Here is a 12,956-nt window from a genome sequence, read left to right on the forward strand (position 1 = left end):
GGCTTAGTCCTGCTTGTATATCTCTTGCTTATTAAGATCACAACAATAGAGACTTTCGTTTTTCCTTCTCCTTTCAGCATTGGTTTCTTCGTTTCCGGTCGTTTTACTCAACTCTACCGAGGATAACGTCAGCTAAAAAAGATTTCGCATGGAGCAATAAAGGCCCTTTCTACACGGCGCGGATCCGTTTAGCAGACACCGGGGCCTTCAATTCGACTCGACGGCTTTTCGTAGGATATTTTTTTCCTTCGAGACGAGACTGCGCGATCGTCCGGTGTCGACAATGGCTTTCTTGCGACAAACTTGGACCTTGACGGCCAAGAATCTCAAGATCGTCTTCCTCCGCCATTCGATTGCGACAACCATTAGAGCGCTTGTTCTTCCGATTTTGCTTGCTGCATTTCTTACCTTCGCGCGGAATTTATTTGTACCTCCAGCTGTGTTCGGTATAGGACAGACACGTCCCATTAGGTCGCTACAAGATGGACTTGCTACAGCTACCGATACGAATCGTAATACAGTCGTCTTCGTGAACAATGGTTTAACCGGAGGTGATATCGATCGCGTCATAAGCACCATTTCGGGGACGGTAACACAAGCCGGGAAGAATGCCACAGTACTGTCGGATATATCCGGATTGACTTATGCGTGCCGAAGTTCCTTGCGCGGCGTTTCGCCGTGTTACGGCGCCGTGGTTTTCTTTTCCTCTCCGACCGAAGGAGAAGGAGGAATATGGAACTACACTCTGCGAGCGGATGGTGCACTAGGTACGAAAATTGATGTGACCCAAGATACCAATGGCGCCCAGGTCTATACTCTTCCTTTGCAGCGAGCTGTCGACGCTGCCATTGCGGGCACTAACAGCCAAATACGGTTCCCGGATACCACGGACGAGTATCCATTTACACCCGAGACCCAAGAGGAACGAGAAGCCGACATTCGAAGGAACTACCAATCCGCATTGACAAATTTCCTCGGTGTATCTTTCTTCGTTGTGGTGATTGGTATATGCTATCACATGACAGGTCATATGGCTACCGAAAGAGAAATAGGCATGTCTCAACTACTAGATGCGACTATGCCCACGAAGCACCGATGGGAAGCCCAAGTCGCGAGGCTGCTCTCGTATCATCTTGCGTTTACCATATTGTACCTCCCCGGTTGGGTAGTTGGTTCGATCATCATCTCACTTGGAGTCTGGGCAGATACAAACGTTGCCATCGTGCTTCTGTACTTCATCCTTACTGGCCTTGCTTTAGGATCCTTGTCCATCTTATCGGGTGCATTTTTCAAGAAATCGCAATTGTCAGGTGTCATAACGACACTTGCCTGTATTCTGTTGGCAATCCTGGCTCAAACACTAACATCGCCTAGTACTGGTACAGTCACTGCCCTCAGTCTACTCTTCGTACGTATTCCGAACCATTCCCTACCCCATCCCAAATTGTAACAAAACTATTACTAATTCTTCGCATAGACGCCTTGTAACTTTGTTTGGTATATGACCTTCATAGCAAGATGGGAAAGAAATTCATTTCCAGCAGACCTAACCAAGAACCCACCGGATAATCCATGGAATCTTCCCGGTGTTGTCTTCTGGGTTTTCCTCGCAATTCAAATTATCGGTTATCCTATCCTCGGCGCGTACTTTGAGCGCTATTTACATGGTACGACTACGAAGGGCCGTACAATTCTTCATAGCCAAACGGCCGAAACGGCACCCCCGGACGCCGTTCGTCTTGAGGGATTCACGAAGATATACTTCCCCAACCCATTGGCTCGACTACTCCCTTTCAGTTCGATACAGAAAGACCCGGTTGTGGCTGTTGACAAATTGACCCTCACCGCGAGAAGAGGACAGATTCTAGCCCTACTGGGTGCCAACGGTAGTGGAAAGAGTACGACTTTAGATTCTATTGCTGGTACCAGCAAATTGACTAGCGGCGATATCACAATTGACGGTACTGGGGGGTTAGGTATTGCGCCGCAAAAGAACGTTCTGTGGGACGAATTAACTGTTGAAGAACATATTGAGATTTTCAATCAACTGAAGGCCCCTCATAATACTGCGTCTAAGCAAGAAATTCACGACTTGGTGGTAGCTGTGGACCTCAAGACTAAAGCCAAAGCGATGTCTAAGACTTTGTCGGGTGGCCAAAAGCGAAAGCTCCAACTTGGAATAATGTTAACTGGTGGAAGCGCTGTTTGTTGTGTGGATGAAGTCTCTTCGGGAATTGATCCCCTTTCTCGACGCAAAATTTGGGACATTCTGTTGGCTGAGCGTGGAAAGCGAACGATTATTCTCACAACTCATTTCCTTGACGAAGCCGATTTACTAGCGGACCATATTGCCATCTTATCTAAGGGTACTCTACGCGCCCAAGGATCCTCCGTCGAACTTAAGGACAGGCTAGGTGCTGGATATCGCGTTCACGTCTTCGGTGCCAGAGACATCAAGAACCCTCCGCAAATCGAAAATGTTACTCGCAAGATTGGTTTTGATGTGATAAGCTACGTCGCGCCAACCTCTAGCCTTGCCGCGGAAGTAATTCGCTCTTTGGAATCCGCAGGAATTCACGATTACAAATTCTCGAACCCGACAATCGAAGACGTTTTCTTACAAGTCGCCGAGGAGGTTAAGGGTGAGAGTGCAATGGGACCAACGCGGACGCCGTCCCCTGCCGATGGAAACGACAAGCATGCTAGCTCCGATGAAGGTCTTGAAGCTAGTGAATTCGAAAAGGACAAACTAGAGCTATTGTCAGGACGGCCAATTGGCTACTTGGAGCAGATCGGAATATTGTTTATGAAGCGATGCACTATTTTCAAGACCAATTGGTTTCCATACGTCGCAGCCTTCCTCATTCCGATTATAGCCGCGGCGTTGACGGCTCTTTATGTGACAGATCAACATCCAGTTGGGTGCAGCCCGGCCTCGCAAGATTCGGCTGGTTCTTCGGGGTTTTCGGATCTGTACGATGATCTATTCTTAGTTGGTGGGCCATCTTCACGATTCGATAATGCCACTATGGAACGACTTTTCGCTCCCGTCTTCCAGAATCAGAGTCAAAGCCAGAGTCAGCTTCGTCGTCAAGCCATACCCGACGCCAACGCTACTGCTGGAGGCAATTCAAGTTCTTTACTCAAGTTCATCGAAAGCTTGCACCTTGTTGACTCTTTAGATGAGTTTAATGCCTTCGTCCAACAGAAACGGAAAGACGTCAAGCCTGCGGGATGGTGGCTCGGAGACGCCAATTCGGACCCCACTGTCACGTATGAAGCTGATGCTGGAGATGTATTGACTTCAGTCTTTGGTCAGAATGCCCTCGATATCATGCTTGCAAATACCAGTATTTCTGCAAGCTATGCGGCCTTCGATACCCCTTGGGCGCCATCGACCGGAGATTCGCTGCAGTTATTGATTTACTTCTGCTTAGCATTGTCCATTTATCCTGCCTTCTTTGGTCTCTATCCGAACATTGAGAGGCGCCGTAACGTCCGTGGATTGCAATATTCGAACGGTGTACGTTCTCTTCCGCTCTGGGCCTCTTACACGGCGTTCGACTTCGCAATCGTGCTAGTCTCCTCTGCACTTGCTGTTGTCGCATTTGCCGCATCTTCGGATGTTTGGTACCATGTTTCCTACCTTTATCTTATTTTTATTCTATATGGATTGGCATCGATTTTATTTTCGTATGTCATCTCGCTATTTTGCGGTAACCAGCTGTCCACGTATGCGTTCTCCGCAGCTGGACAAGCTGTCGGTTTCCTGATTTACCTAATTGCTTACCTCTGTGTCACCACCTACGCGCCGGTTACCACCATTGATTCGTCTATTTTGGTGGCGCATTTCGTAATCTCGGCGATCGTACCTATCGGCTCGGTTGTCCGAACAATGTTCGTCGCTCTCAATCTTTTCAATACAACCTGCGATGGAGATCAAATACAAAGTAATCCCTCCGACATACTTGCCTACGGTGCACCAATCCTTTACTTAATCCTACAATCGATCATCTACTTCGGCATTTTATTATGGCACGATAGCGGATCAGGAAGCAGTCTTATCAGCCGGTTTACGCGAAAGGCTGCCCCAGCCTCCCAAGATGCGACCGCTTCAGACGAAGAAGTAGCAAACGAGCTCGTCCGCGTTACTAGCACATCACAAGACACCGACGGTCTCCGAACCTTGCACTTGACAAAGAATTTTGGTAAAAATACAGCCGTCGATAATGTCACATTCGGCGTTCAACATAGCGAGGTTTTCGCTCTGTTAGGACCCAATGGCGCTGGTAAATCGACAATCATATCGCTAATCCGCGGTGACATCCAACCGAGCTTCAATGGCGGCGACGTATTCGTCGAGAACACATCAATCAGCCGCCATCGCGCCGAGGCCCGAGCACACTTAGGCGTGTGTCCACAGTTCGACGCCATCGATTCCATGACCGTTCTCGAGCACCTCCGCTTCTACGCGCGCATCCGCGGTATTCCCGATATCGAACATAACGTACGAGCGGTCCTGCGCGCCGTTGGCCTTGAGGCGTTCTCAACGAGGATGGCGCATGCGTTGTCTGGTGGTAATAAACGAAAATTGTCGCTAGGTATTGCGCTTATGGGAAATCCAAGTGTGGTATTACTCGACGAGCCATCTTCTGGCCTCGATGCTGCAGCGAAGCGAATTATGTGGCAGACACTACACTCGATTGTACCTGGTCGCTCGATTTTGCTCACGACACATAGTATGGAAGAAGCCGACGCTTTGGCGAGCCGTGCGGGTATACTAGCGAGACGGATGTTGGCTATGGGAACGACAGAGGGGCTGCGCCAGAGGTTCGGCGATGCGTTGCATGTCCATCTTGTGAGCAAGAGCGCGCCGTACTCGACACCGGAAGAGATGGAGCGCGTGCGTACTTGGGTCTTGAATAAATGGCCTGGTGCTGAGGTGGAGCAGAAAACCTATCATGGGCAGATGCGATTTTCGGTTCCTGCTAGCGCGGTATTAGCACCTGCTACAACAGATAATAGCGAAAGAGAAGACGGCAGCGAGATCGAAAGTGTTACCGATGCTGGAGTTGGCAGTAGCAGTGCTATCGGTCGACTTATCGTTATCCTAGAGGAACATAAGGAAGAACTCGGCGTAGAACACTACTCTTGCACGCCGACGACGCTGGACCAGGTATTCCTGACGATTGTTGGACAGCACAATGTCCAAGAGGAAGGATACAGTGAGGCGAAGAAGAAGAATTGGTGGAGTTGGAGCCGGTCGTAAAGCCCTTCCGCCCCCTTTTTCCATCCATATATCTCCCATCTTCTACTTTTCAAGCATAGACGTTTTCTTTTATTTATTCTCAAGCTACTGAAGTTATGGTACGGATATATCCCATTTTATTCACATGTTTAGAGGCGGGGATCAGGTATGATATAGGCTGCATATGAACTCCCTGTTGTTAGATGGATGAAGCATGGTGTATACAATGCATGGAAACGGGGATTAGATGGGCAAGAGATGTGTATATAGTCTAATACTCTGAAATATTAGCGTTTTCTCAAAGAGCCACTTATTTCACATTGTAATTTCATGCTGCAGTAAGCAATTCTGCGGGCAAATTTTTGGAGAGGAATTTCCCATTGTTGCTATTCCCGTTGGATCATTACATGACCTAGATGGAGGAGATTCTATCCGCCTCTAACCCCCTTTAACCCCGAAATTTTTGAAGCCTCATGATAGTCCGGTAGCCAGCCACTCTAACAGTACACCCATGCTGTCAATATATAACCGTTCAATAACCGTTCAATGCCAACTTCTCATAACTCATACAAACGTAGCAAGGGAAAATAAATCAGCATCTACCAAAACAGAATGTCAATAAAAATGATGCAAATTTTCACCAACTTATACCACCAACGCGAACGTTTTCCTGTACTCGAAGGGGCTCTATGCTTAGGGCGATGACTTCTTGTTGCTTTTGGTCGGCCACGGCCTAGATGGTGTTTGCGTAACGCGAAGAGAATCCCATCGCAACCCACAACTAACCGCTTTCTACGGCGCGGGCCGTTAGGGATGATCCGGGCCTTGACTACCATGAAAGTGCGTTCGCCGTGTGGCCGGAGCATGTAATGCTTAGGCCGGCGGCTAGCAATAGTAACTTGAAGTCTGTTGACGGCTTCGGTATCGCGGGCATTATGGCGGACGTCGAGACTAACGCTGAAACGTACACTCCGGCCGAGGACGCCTGGCGCAAATGTACGTATACGGCTCGGAGCTTTGGTACGATGGGGCCTCATCCCTACAATGGCATGATGGATTTGAGTGGGTGGCTTGGTCTCGGTTGAAGAAGGCAAGGCAACCATAAGGGTAGAAAGAGTTAGGTGCTTCCCATTGGGGCCGTGGGTTGGAGGTTTGTTCCTATTTTGCAAAAGAGTAGGGGATCTTGTGTGGGTAGGAGGGAAGCGCTTGATGCTGGCAGAGGATAGAATGTGTCTCGTGGCAGATAGCCCGGCAATCGTCCGAGGGGACATAGAGAAGAGGATACTTATTTTGTATGAACTAGAATCGGGTAGTTTGAAACCGAGTTGAAGGCGAGTTGAAGTTTCTATGGTAAATGGTCATTTGGTCGTTGGTCAAGCATTAGGCCTACATACTAGGTATTTATCATAGTTAATAGTACTTCTACGGATGTAGAATATTGGCACCGAAGCTCCCGATGATGCCGAGCCCATTGTAGGGTGGGCCAGGGAGCAGGAAAAGGCAAGAAAAGGAGTAGAGAAATACAGCGTGTGCTGTGAAAACGAATTATCGATATGGTTTTCATCGCTCCCGTTTTGGTATGCTAGAGAGTATCATAATGAACTGTGCTAAACAGGCTATGCTATTGGTCAGGAGGTACAGTAACACGTCTTTCTAGGAGGCGATGTTTGGGGATGAACAAAACACAATCACCACATCATATGCATAGAAAATTGGTGTCCAGATGTCCTATTAATCGGGATCGTGTGTTCTGACTGCATTTCCGCTGTAAGACAGATTAGAACCGGCCTGCCGGCCAGCCGCTGCAATGATATGAATAGATTTCCTTTTTATAGGGTGGGGCCCGAACGTCCCTTCCACTTGGATTTAGCGTTATCATGGAACGACCAGCAGACTTAACCTGAACCTCGTCCTTGCTTACAGTAATTCTGCGTAGAAGGTTCAATGTCCTGCAGGGATCATCCTGGGGAAACTGTGCGCAATCTCAGAGACAAAAATACACAGTTTGTTCCGCACGGTTGGAAGCGGTATTCATACTATAATGACATTTTATATAACGCCCTTCTACCTCCTCCAACCCGGCAACAACCATGCTTGAAGGGGAGAGAATAAGAAAAGACAAAAAAGCGCAAAATTATTAGTGAATAAGTTGGTTATACTAGTGCATGCTCTATTTCGCCTTACACCCCCCGAGGGGGGTAGTGTTTTGTTTTTTTTCCTCTTGGAAAGAAAAGAAAAAAATTTAGTCGAGGGTCTGACCGGGGATCGAACCCGGGACCTCTCGCATTTATGATTCTTTATAAGAAAGTACCCAAAGCGAGAATCCTACCACTAGACCATCAGACCCCTGTATGTATTTTTCGGTTCTTTAAGCTAGCCTATATACCCTTGTGACTGTGTCCAATCGTGTCCGAGCCTCGCTCCACTGCAAAACCCGCACTATTAGTTGAGCAAGCACGCAGATCGACGTAGGAAAATCCGGGGATGAGTCAATTGATAAATGGCGTACTAATTAAACCAGGAAATGTTGCTGCATCGAAGATATTCGTGTGCATGCTCGAGTACGCTCCCTCGACAGATCGAGGCCATAGTTAATTAATCGAACAAACACATTGTAAAAATTGAACTTTGCCCATGCCATCGATTTGCGCGACTTCAATTCTGCATTAATATGTTAATGCAGACGCATTTAGTAAATTCTATAATTTCACTCAACATTATCAATTCTCGAGCGAAGCCGTAAAATCACTCAGCTCGAATATCTTCGTAGATGAGTACGACATGCGCTCTGGGACGGAAGCTTCTAAATATGTAGGTAATTATTAGTTAGATTTTGCATTTCTTATATGATCCATCAACCAAGTCGCCGCCAATTCCTCCCCTTTAGCACCGAGGTCGAAACCTCGAGGGTTGGGTCCTACATCATGAACCCGGACTCTCCGATTAGCCTCATCACTTCTAGAGTAAATGTTCTCATCCCACTCAAAGCCTTCCTCCAACTCAATCGCATCGATACTTATCCGCATCAAATCAGCGAGTTCTTTAGCATGGGTTCTGAAAATATGTCGTAGGTCCTTCTTTCGTCTCTGCGCCCTCCTTAGAATCGAAGACGGAAGTGGGGGTGGCGTAGAATGCAGTAGCAATGTCTCGGGGATTTCCAGCGTTGAACTCTCAGGCGGAAAGACAAGTCGGCTTTTTCTTGGCGATTTCACAGGTCTCCACGGTTTGGGCATGTAGTCCTCGGATAATCCTGTTAACTTTAACAATAATAATTCTAGGGCAGTGATCCCCGATGAGTTGAAGGACGGTGGTACGAGAAGATCCGGCGTATGGAAGAAGAGACAAGGGCTTGCGAAGGGGTCGAAGAGATTCTCTGCTCTTTCAAATAACTCTTCGGCATGCTGTCTTAGCTCCTGAAATTGGGTTTCAACTGGCTGAGCTAAAAGTCCTTCTAGTACATCTATCGGACACGACTCTGGTGGTTTGTTGGTCGGGTGGTCGGGAAGAAACCTGGTCCAGTTATAGATCCCGTTGTAAGCGACACATCCTCGCACACCCATAGACTCGTGGGGAAGAGTTTCCGTCAAGGCTAGTGATGTTGCCAGCGATGCGCCGAGGTACGAGCCATAGATATAGATATCTCGGCGCGTGTGAGTTGAAGGACTTAGGTTCTCGACAATCCAGTTATATGCCTTCGCAGTATCGTGAATAGGAGCTGGCCATGATAGATGGGTTGGCTCATCATCCTCTTCCGACGATTCATGGGATGCTGAAGCAGGTAAATCCTCATCCAGAAATGGAGAGAACCCCTTCCAACGATAATTTATCACCGCCGTCGGCTGCCTCTGAATGAATCCTGGCAGTTGCGCAGGCTTGTCCGTAAAAGCGGTTGAGTACGGTGGTAGGTATATCAATAAAGGATCTCCAGATGATACCTTGGCGGTATTGTGTAGACTATTAATTTACACTCAGGGTAAGTCTCATCTTCTATGTCATTCATGTAGTTGACTTACTCAATAGTAACGAGACCTGACGAGCCGTTGCGGATACTCACTCGTTCTATATCGTTAACAGCAGCACTAAAATATCTAGGCTTAGGGCCGCGAAGGGCCGCGAAAACTGAACTCCTAGCCAAGATCCATCTTCTCATCTTCTTTCCTCTATCAATTCGTATTCATAAATCGTCGATTGAATGGAAGATTTTCTTATAATTGAGCTTGATTAGGTTAGCTGAAGATAATCGCGTTGAAGGTGTTGCATATAGATCTTCAATAATTCTTATCAAGCGCATGTGAAAAAAAAGTGAAGGTGCCATACTTGACGCGGCGTGCGACAAAAAAAAATCAGCTATAAATGGGGATGAGATTGGGTGGTTTCCAATCTTGTTCAGCGGCTTTAGTGAGGATTTAAGCATGCGGGGGCGGCACTATAAATGCCAATCGTTTGGTTATTCCAGCAGGTTGTTGCTCCCTAATCCTAGCAGTCTGGACCCTAAAATCCCCACTAGCCCCCGCTAGCTTCGTGATCGCATCGCCAAGCGACGTCATCCCACATGGGCCAACCATATCGCCTGACCCTCCTTTGTCTTGTCATATATCAAGACATTGTTTTCCTATTCATACATAAAACTTAAGTCATACATAAATCTCGCATTTTATTATTCGGAGGAAGTTGCGTCTCAGACCGATGATTACATCGTTAAAGAGGAACGGATGTCGGATGTTAAAATTATAGATGATGTACAGGTCACTTTAATGGGCTTAGACTTCGCTTAAATCGAAAGACCGCGGTGTACGGTTGCAGAGCCTACCTTCGTCTAAACCTACAATTATAAACTATGTATGGGAACGAATCCATCCGCCTATCAATATGGACGATGCGAACTTAGGCGAAAACATCGATGGCCAAGCACAGATCATTGATGACTTTGAAAGCGAGAAGGGTCAAGATGGCGTTATGAGTGATCAGATACACCTCGATCCCAGGTAAGGGCGATAACCGACGTGCTCCAATGAAATGAAATATCTAACAGGCGTGATGCGATATAGTCGATGGTGGTTTGCTTCGGCAGCATTTCCTATGATAGCCGGTACGCTCGGACCAGTGGCTTCAGCTTTCAGTATATGTGCTCTAGTCAAGTATTGGAGACAACACATTCTACCGGATTCCGATGTTACCAAGGCCGTGTTCATTAAGGATCCGCCATGGCTGACGATCGTGAATGCCGTCCAACTAGTCATCGCTCTAGTTGCGAACGCGTTCCTCTTGTTAAACATGACTAAGAGAGTACGCTTCTCAATCGCACAGCCCGTCACGATAATTGGCTGGTATATATCAGCAATATGCCTCATAGCTCTATGTGCCACAGCATCCGGACCGCTGGATCTTCAACCTCAGATCGAATATGTCTGGTCTCAAGCCTTCTATTATGGAATGTATGCGGCTATCCTATACTTCATAGTCGCCACGTTGATGGTTATCACCGTGTGGGGCGCAAACAGAGGACACTATGGCAAGGATTTCGAGTTGACGACTAGTCAGAGAACATTGATGCTTCAGACTATCGTCTTCCTCGTGTACTTGCTCTTGGGTGCATTGATCTTCTCCAAGATTGAGGGTTGGAATTATCTTGATTCCGTGTACTGGGCCGACGTCACTCTTTTTACCGTAGGTTTCGGCGAAATCTCCCCGCAAACTAGGCTCGGTCGTGGCCTGCTCGTCCCATACGCGCTTGTCGGCGTTATAAGCCTCGGTTTGGTCATAGGATCAATTCGAAGTATGATCCTGGATCGAGGTAAGCACAGACTCGATGCGCGAATGTTGGAGAGACAGCGACGTCTATCAATTCGGCGTGCTTTGAGGAAAGGAAAGGGCGACATTCTCAAACCGATTGACGGTGATGCTGTCGATGATCCCCACTTGACGGAATTTGAACGCCGACAGAAGGAATTTCAGCTTATGCGGAGAATTCAATCGCAGGTATGTTAAGGATCTATTCCCGCGACACCTATGGTGTATATGCTAATTAGTGGTAGTAAGTATCCGGTCTTCCTTTTCTCCATGCTACCTCTTTAGCGGTTACCACTGTTAGCGGAGAGTCAAATAAAGCCTTCCTTCGATTTCCAAGATGCCCGGATGACGAGAAGTTTAAAACGGTCCGTACAATGCTAACATGTAGTAGGGCATCAAAGAGGGAAAGATGGACGGCAATGGCCGTATCCACCAGTACTTGGGTAGTGCTCTGGCTTGTCGGTGCGAAGATCTTCCAAGAATGCGAATCGCCTTATCAAGGGTGGACTTATTTTGACGGCTTCTATTTCGCATTCACGGCCCTAACAACAATCGGATACGGAGATCTAACTCCAGTATCAAATTCCGCTAAGGCCTTCTTCGTCTTCTGGTCTCTACTCGCCTTACCTACTATGACTGTTCTCATATCTAACGCGGGGGACACAATTGTAAAGGGCGTCAAGGACGGTACCCTTTTACTCGGAAACATAACCATCTTACCCGGAGAACACGGGTTTAGGAAAGAGATAAAACAGATGTTAGCAAAGTTATCCTGTGGTGTACTGTTTTTAGATGAGGTCATTGAAGAGGACCCTCCGGGCTTTATAGGAGCAGCTCGAGCACGCTCGGATACTGACGATGAAGAAGAGGACGACGACGACGAAGGGGAAGGTAACGAAGGTGATGAGAATAAAAGAACTGGGTCGTCTAGAACAAATAATATAAATAATGCGGAAAGCAACAAGCGAGCCGATAAAGATGCCAAAAATGCGGAATCTGCGCCGACGTCTCCTCTCAGAAGGGATACCCCAACTGAAAGGAGTGTCAATGCGTTAGAATCCACGATTAGTTCATCGCCTACCGGAAACACCAGATCAAAGTCTCCAGGGCGCTCCTCAATAGCCCGGGACAGTTTGCCTACCGAATTACCCAAAACTCGTCCGGAATACCATCTCGTTCTTATCGACGAGATCTCACGCGTAACGAAGCACTTGCGACACTCGCCGCCACGAAAATACACTTTCAAGGAGTGGTTAGTATTCCAAGACCGTCCGTCCCATCCGAGCGGGCTCGGACCATACCAATACCCACGCTAACTTCCCTAGGGCCTGGTACCTACGTCTAATAGGCGAAGACGAAAGCGACGCCGAGAACCACAGACTACCTGAGAAGCACCCGCTTCCGCACGGTCGCCAGCATCTCAGCGCGCACGGCGACAACACATCCTCAGAACCTGGCGCTGAATCTAGCATCACCAATACCAACACTAACGACAGCGAAACCAAAAAAGAAGACGGAGAAGAAGCTGAAACCTCTACAACTGATAATAAAACCCCGAAATGGAGCTGGGTCGGACACCGGAGTCCTTTAATGGACACACGCGAGGAAGCGGAGTGGATCCTCGACAAACTGGAGCAAAAGCTCCGCGAAGAGTTACGGGCCGTAGTCAAGGAATCGGGTGGTCAAGATGCGCTACACGAAGTCGAGGAAGAAGAACGGATGAACGAGCAGAAGAAAACCGTGGGTTCGTATTAATTGGTCGGTTGGGTTGGCTCGGAGTATATAAATACCTAAAAAGGCACATTTGGATTGGAAGTATATAATACATACATACATATAACACGTACCCGGTAATGTAAGTACACACCCACCCTACCGTAGGGCGGGCCGAAGCCGGGGAATATGGGGGAGTACAGAG

General features: G+C 47.7%; 4 protein-coding genes and 1 non-coding gene across 5 annotated transcripts; 2 read left to right on the forward strand and 3 right to left on the reverse strand.

The window, feature by feature from the left end:
* Positions 1-182: 182 nt before the first annotated feature.
* F4822DRAFT_283345 (P-loop containing nucleoside triphosphate hydrolase protein) lies at positions 183-5,558 on the forward strand. The gene is made up of 2 exons (XM_051454910.1): positions 183-1,408; positions 1,478-5,558. Exons 1-2 carry the CDS (start codon positions 284-286, stop codon positions 5,267-5,269), a joined length of 4,917 nt encoding a protein of 1,638 aa, XP_051313238.1. The 5' UTR covers positions 183-283; the 3' UTR covers positions 5,270-5,558.
* A 289-nt stretch (positions 5,559-5,847) lies between these two features.
* On the reverse strand, positions 5,848-6,519 carry F4822DRAFT_430211 (uncharacterized protein; the record flags this gene model as incomplete). The annotated part of the gene is made up of 1 exon (XM_051461244.1): positions 5,848-6,519. The coding sequence occupies one exon, from the start codon at positions 6,517-6,519 to the stop codon at positions 5,848-5,850; it is 672 nt and encodes a 223-aa protein (XP_051313239.1).
* Positions 6,520-7,498: 979 nt separating this feature from the next.
* On the reverse strand, positions 7,499-7,594 carry F4822DRAFT_t87. The gene has a single exon. It is a non-coding gene; the product is annotated as a tRNA-Pro (tRNA).
* A 244-nt stretch (positions 7,595-7,838) lies between these two features.
* On the reverse strand, positions 7,839-9,526 carry F4822DRAFT_283391 (uncharacterized protein). Its single transcript, XM_051454911.1, has 2 exons — positions 9,262-9,526; positions 7,839-9,202 (listed from the first exon to the last, which is right to left on the reverse strand). The coding sequence occupies exons 1-2, from the start codon at positions 9,396-9,398 to the stop codon at positions 8,071-8,073; spliced, it is 1,269 nt and encodes a 422-aa protein (XP_051313240.1). The 5' UTR covers positions 9,399-9,526; the 3' UTR covers positions 7,839-8,070.
* Positions 9,527-10,117: 591 nt separating this feature from the next.
* F4822DRAFT_430213 (voltage-gated potassium channel) lies at positions 10,118-12,793 on the forward strand (the record flags this gene model as incomplete). The annotated part of the gene is made up of 4 exons (XM_051461245.1): positions 10,118-10,233; positions 10,297-11,227; positions 11,440-12,290; positions 12,364-12,793. The coding sequence occupies 4 exons, from the start codon at positions 10,118-10,120 to the stop codon at positions 12,791-12,793; spliced, it is 2,328 nt and encodes a 775-aa protein (XP_051313241.1).
* Positions 12,794-12,956: the final 163 nt, after the last annotated feature.

The sequence above is a fragment of the Hypoxylon trugodes genome, assembly GCF_022578975.1.
Source record: "Hypoxylon trugodes strain CBS 135444 unplaced genomic scaffold F4822scaffold_6, whole genome shotgun sequence".
NCBI classification, from domain to species: domain Eukaryota; kingdom Fungi; phylum Ascomycota; class Sordariomycetes; order Xylariales; family Hypoxylaceae; genus Hypoxylon; species Hypoxylon trugodes.